The following is a 5,945-nucleotide window of genomic DNA, read 5'->3' as shown; positions in this document are numbered from 1 at the left end:
CAACAGGAGAAGACGGCAACGTACGACGATCGAGTTGTCGCTGGAGCACGTAAAGAGGAGCGGTTTCTTGCCGGCGGGCGCAATGTAGCGGATGCCGTAGACAAAGCCGTGGTGGTTGCTCATGCTCTGCCACTCGGTTGTCGGCGCCAGGATCGCACTCGGCGACGATGCGTAGACGCTGGCGACCTTGACGGTCGTGTCCTGGCAGGCCATGAAGAGCGTGTCGTTGGTCGACGTCATGGAGAGAATGTGGCCATTGTAGCCCGTGAGCACTTGGACGCAGGCAAAGTCGCGGTCGCCGTCCCAGACGCGAATGGTCTGGTCCACGGACGCCGAAATGAGGACCTGCGTACCCGGTACGTTCTCGAGGCATGTGATCGAGCGCGTGTGGCCTTGCAGCGAGTACGCGGGCGTGAACTCGTCGAGCTCCCAGACGACAATGAGGTTGTCTTGCGTGCCGGCGCAGAGGCGCTGCGTCTTCTTGAGGATGGCGAGCGCGGTGATCGACGCCTTGTGGCGAAAGGTCATGAACGAGTTGTTGTGCGCATCGAGGCCCTCGGACGAGTTGACGCTCGGAAGGCCCTTGGCCGCCATCTCGCTCGGCGTCTCGTACATGAGCACCTGGTGCGTATGGTCGTTCTCTTCGGCTTCCGATGGCATCCCGCGCGACGCGCTGTACCGGCGGCTCCCTCTGCGTTTCATGGTTGAAATCGGATTTTGCGTCTTTGCACTTGCGTTTAACGTACGCGTTAAAGTGCGTTTTTCCTTTGACGTCCAGCGCACCAACTGCGGCACGACCCAATCACAGGACGCGGCGACCCCGTGTCACGTTTTTTGGCGGGCCGATCGCTGGCTTTTGCGTGTTGCAGCCTTCGCATCGACTAACTACAAGTCGGAGTTGGTACAGTAGTAAGGCCCCAGGCGTGCTGCAATGCAGCCGCAGCCTTGGCCGAGCCCAAGGACAGAGCGCAGAGATGCTAGTAGCAGGGACACGCCGGCGCCCTTTCTCGCTAGTTACTTATCTTACTTCAACGTGATCGGGTCTGGCCGATCGTCGCACGTGCATGATTATCGACGCTAGCAGCCTACCCGATACGGTAGCTCGTTGCACTGCTCTTGGTGCTCGAGAGAAATGAGAGATGATCGATCGAGCACCACGTAAACTTGCAAAATCCGCAGGGCGATCGGGTCGCTTGCCACGAAACTTGGCGCTAGAAGTACTACGGTACTGGTCGGTACACTAAAGGACCGGTCTCGCCTGCCCGATCACTGTACAGGGCCGTGGTCGCTGGCGCACGGCGGGCGGACGCGACGAAAGATATGCTTCTTCTCTCCACCGCAGTGCGATCGCGCTCTGTCGTCAGCTTGGCTTCTTGAACCCAACGCGTTTTTCTCGCGAGTAAAACGTACTCGTATCGGCGGCGGCGGGCAGGACGTTCGTGAAGCTGTTCGTGACGTCAAAGGTCTCGGTGACGTGTTATCCTGGCTACGTGGATGCTACACCTTCTGGCGGATAACTCGGCTTCGGTGCTTCTTCTCGTGGCGCGGGTTATGTAATCGGCGCGGGGTTTACCCTGGGTTTTACCCATTGCGTCTTGGGTGGGATCGCAAAATTAGAAGAATCCTTTTTGCGTGTCACCGAAAATAGCCGCGTCCGGTCAGTCGCCAACGACCCTCGTCGGACGCAGCATGAACAAGCGCACGAGCCGTCATGCCAACGACGACACAGCGCCGTTCATGAGCCTGCGCCAGTCAACCGCCATCACGGCCATCGCACTCCTGCCCGCAGGCCTCTGCATTGGGGCGGTGGACAATGCGATTAGCGTCTGGGACATTGCTACCTTTCGCCCAACGCATCGCCTACGCGGCCATGGCCGCTCGATCACGTGCCTTTGCGGCGTGCCGTCCACGTCGCTTCTTCTCTCGGCGTCCGTGGACCGGACGCTTCGCGTCTGGGACGGCGACCGCGACTTTGCCTGCGTCCAAGTGCTCACGGGCTACAATGGCCACATTCTCTCCATGACGTCGACCAACGACACGCTCTTCATGGCCTGCCAGGACACGACCGTCAAGGTCGCCAGCGTCTACGCATCGTCGCCGAGTGCGATCCTGGCGCCGACGACCGAGTGGCAGAGCATGAGCAACCACCACGGCTTTGTCTACGGCATCCGCTACATTGCGCCCGCCGGCAAGAAACCGCTCCTCTTTACGTGCTCCAGCGACAACTCGATCGTCGTACGTTGCCGTCTTCTCCTGTTGTATGCGACGATGATGTTACTAGTGCTGGGATGTGGCCGACATGAGCGTGCTCGCGTCGCTGCACGGCCACCGCGGCAGCGTCCTCGACCTCGTTGCGGTCGGCAACCAACTCTTCTCGGGTACAGTCTCTTTCATTGTCGACACATTGTCTGATACGACCCATCTAGCCTCGCAAGACAAGACGATCTGCTGCTGGGACATGGACACAATGCGCTGCAACGGCATTCTCAAGGGCCACAGCGCAGCCGTACGTTGTCCTCGTATTCTTTCAATGTATCAATGGCCATGTAGGTGCTCTCGGTGTGCAGCCTCGAAGACAAGAACCGGATCTGCTCGGGCTCGGCCGACGAGACCGTGCGCATCTGGAACACGCAGTCGCTCGCGTGCGTGCACACGCTGCATGGGCACCGCGGCGGCGTCTCGAGCATTCTCAGCACCGAGATGTTTGTCTTTAGCGCGTCCGAGGACAGCACCGTCAAGGTGTGGGACATTGACTTCATCTCCAACATGCGCCCGTCTTCCAACACGACCAACTCGACCAACACCAACTCGAATACGAATGAGAGCCAAGGACCGGCGCGACCGCAGAAGCTCAAGATGGACTCGAGTCTCATGAGCGTCAGCGCCATGTACAACAAGCAGACGTCGGACGCGTCCATGATCCACCTCTTGCGCAAGTTTGTGAGCATCCCGAGCGTCAGCGTCGACCCGCAGTTAGTCGATGATTGCTGGCTGGCCGCCAAGTTTGTCAAGGTACCGACACCACGTTTGCGCTGTCTTGACCAAAAGAGCGTAGGGTTTGCTGCGGCAGCTCGGCGCCGAGTGCCGACTGGTGCACTGCGGTCCGAACATCAACCCGATCGTGATTGGCAAGCTTGGGAACGACCCGACCAAGCCCACAGTGCTCATTTGCGGCCACTAGTACGTCATCGGACATCCTCCAACGTTTGGCTAACCGTGGGAGCGTAGTGATGTCGACGCAGCAGAGGCAGATGCCTTCTCACTGCGCGGTCAAGACGGCTATCTCTACGGTAGTGGAGTGGCGTATGGAAAAGGTCCTGTGGTGGCTGCCCTCGCCGCCGTGCGGGAGCATGTCGCCGACGGCGCCGCTTTGCCCAACGTCATCTTCCTACTCCACGGCGACCATCAACTGCGGGGCTTTTACGATGCCATTGCCGATCAAAAGAGCACTCTTGGCTCTATTGACGTGGTGTGGATTCTGGAAAATACGTGGCACGACGACGCGACGCCAAGCGTACCGTACGCGATGCCGGGTCGGCTGGACGTGGCCATCTCTGTCGACGGTCCGAGTATGGACTGCCATGGCGGCTTCCACGGTGGCGCGGTCCGAGAGCCGATGCTGGACCTTGTCGCGCTTGTTCATCGCCTCGTGGACCCGTCATCGGGCCGCTTCACCGACCCGGCTTTCTATGACGTGACAGCACCTAATGCGTTTGTTGCGCCCGCACCAAGGATAACGTCACTTCTGGCGTCGCTCGACAATGCGTCCGTGCTCGCGCGCTCGGCTACGACGAAGCTGACACTGCACACGGTTCCGCCCCAGGAGCCCAAGACGACGGCGGAGCGCGTGCTGCAGCACGTGCGAGCCATGTTCAAGACACTGCCCACGAGTAATCGTTTGCGCGCGACTGTTACTGCTAACATCCCGTGGTGGTGCGAGGACCCGAATATGGTGCACTCATGCACGCGTCGTCATACTGGCTGACCTGCTCGGCGTAGGTCCATCTCGAAGCGGCGCGACGCGAACTCGAGAAAGTGTGGCGGACCCCGCCGTCCCTGCAGCCCGCAATGTCGGCCTCCAAGGTACGTTTGCAGTCGCGGAGGCAAAGCTTGAGGTTGCAATAGATCACGACCGTGCTCAAGGCCCATTTTGAGGCCCCTTGTGTGCACTTGGGCGTCGGTCCATCATCGCATGCCACCGCCGAGCGCGTCTCGATGCGCAATCTCATAGGCGCCCGGGACGTCTTCAAGGGCCTTCTCAGCTGGCTTGCAGAGAGGCCGAGCGCTTTGCCGTCTCTATCTGCCAAGTCGCTCGTCCGGCGGGCTCCGCTGGACAGCGGCGCATCGTGGTATCCGTCCAGCGCGGCCTATGAAATTAAAATCGCCTAAGAATTATGAAGCCTTATTGCCCACATGGCATCCGTAAAACGTACCTAGTTTCCGGATACGCTGGCCGCAATCCGCCAGCACCAAACCATGGTCAAGGTCCGGTCGACGCTCGGGTACTGCGTGTACTTTGGCGCGCTCGCGCTCTGCAGCATGCTGCTGCTGCACGTGCTGCTGTACGAGTGTTATTACCGCTACGACGTGCTCGACTACCGCCGGCTGCAGGCGCGCGTGCTGCAGCGGCATGGCCTGCGACAAGCCACGCATCGCGGCCTGCTTGTCTGCCTCACGGACGCCACGCTGCCGCTCGGGCTGTCGCTGGTGAAAGAGCTGCGCACGCTCGGGAGTCGCGATGCCATCTTTGCTTACCACTGCATGGGGGCGCTGTCGCCAATCTCGCGTGAGCTACTGCGGGAGCTCGACGTGGTCGTCTACGATGCCTGCGCCGACTTGATCTCGTTTGGCCTGCTCACCGCGCGGGACGCGGCATCGTACCATGGCGAAGCGCTCACGTTGTTAGCGCTGCTCCACGCGCCCATCGAGCACGTCATCGTTCTGGACGCTGGCAACGTTGTGTTTGCCGACCCGAGTCTGCTCTGGTCGTCGCCCGCGTACGCCGAGACGGGCACGCGCTTCTTTTACGAGCGCGAAGTGCTTGCCGATGCCTATCTCACGGGCCACGTCCGCCGCCACGCCAAGAGCACGCATCTCCACCGACTCATGGAGCACTTTGAGTACGGCCTCTTTCGGCTACCGACGGGAGAGCCGTCGCCGGCGCTAGAAGCGTCCTTGGCCTGGCACGGCCACTCGAGCGTCGAGCAAGATTTGTCGATGCTGGCGCTGCACAAAGTTCGAATCGCGGACGCCTTTCCTGTGCTGTGGCACCTTTTGCGTGACACGCGATACCGCATCCCGTTCTCGAAAGGGACGCAGGAGCTGCTGTGGCTCTCGCTCGAGTTGGTCCAGATGCCATACGCATTTTCGCCGTGGGCAGAAACGCTCGTTTCGAACACGTCGTCGTCGGTGCTCTGTGGTAGCCGCGGGCAGTACCTTCCGAGCGACGTCAATAGCCTCTTCTACCTCCGCGCCCGGTACATGCAGGTCAAGATGGTCACCATCTCACTCTCGGTGATTAGGGACCTCGTCGACCCATACCTGATGCAGAGTACTATGCCAGGAGGGATGCTAACGCTGGAGGTGATCGATGCCCGCGCCAAGGTGCTCGAAGCGCAGATACCCTCTTTTGTCGGCCCACGCCGCACCCGCAGCGCCATGGCCGCCGCCGACCCCAAGGCGGATACGTGCCTGGCGAACCAGCGCGCCGAGCCGCTCTTCAAGGCCATCCGCGACCAGATCACGCGCCGCGTGGCGACCGCCGCGTCCATGGCGCGTCGCCACCAAGCGCGCCTGCAACAACGCATGTACTAGTAGCTCGGTGACGAAAAAGTGTCAAGTTGATACATTTGCCATTTGGCACTAGAGAATATCAAGCACGTTTATTAGAGAGGCATATCATCGACAAACTACATGGCGACGGCCGTGTGCTTGCGAACAATGGT

At 60.5% G+C, this 5,945-nt stretch overlaps 3 protein-coding genes across 3 annotated transcripts in view; 2 read left to right on the top strand and 1 right to left on the bottom strand.

The window, feature by feature from the left end:
• SDRG_07926 overlaps positions 1-710 on the bottom strand; it is a 3,039-nt gene extending 2,329 nt beyond the window's left edge. Inside the window, exon 1 of the mRNA XM_008613786.1 lies at positions 25-710. Within this exon, the coding sequence (XP_008612008.1) occupies positions 25-702 (678 nt within the window). The 5' untranslated portion in view covers positions 703-710. The remainder of the gene's footprint in view (positions 1-24) is intronic.
• A 979-nt stretch (positions 711-1,689) lies between these two features.
• On the top strand, positions 1,690-4,389 carry SDRG_07925 (hypothetical protein; the record flags this gene model as incomplete). Its single annotated transcript, XM_008613785.1, has 8 exons — positions 1,690-2,235; positions 2,282-2,378; positions 2,427-2,506; positions 2,551-3,012; positions 3,056-3,180; positions 3,229-3,952; positions 4,000-4,083; positions 4,126-4,389. 8 exons carry the CDS (start codon positions 1,690-1,692, stop codon positions 4,387-4,389), a joined length of 2,382 nt encoding a protein of 793 aa, XP_008612007.1.
• Positions 4,390-4,476: 87 nt separating this feature from the next.
• SDRG_07924 (hypothetical protein) lies at positions 4,477-5,814 on the top strand (the record flags this gene model as incomplete). The annotated part of the gene is made up of 2 exons (XM_008613784.1): positions 4,477-5,477; positions 5,523-5,814. 2 exons carry the CDS (start codon positions 4,477-4,479, stop codon positions 5,812-5,814), a joined length of 1,293 nt encoding a protein of 430 aa, XP_008612006.1.
• Between the last annotated feature and the right edge of the window lie 131 nt (positions 5,815-5,945).

Source organism: Saprolegnia diclina, assembly GCF_000281045.1.
Source record: "Saprolegnia diclina VS20 unplaced genomic scaffold supercont1.23, whole genome shotgun sequence".
NCBI classification, from domain to species: Eukaryota; Oomycota; class Saprolegniomycetes; order Saprolegniales; family Saprolegniaceae; genus Saprolegnia; species Saprolegnia diclina.
The sequence above is the reverse complement of the archived record's forward strand: the minus strand, read 5'-3'. Positions and strand labels throughout refer to the sequence as shown.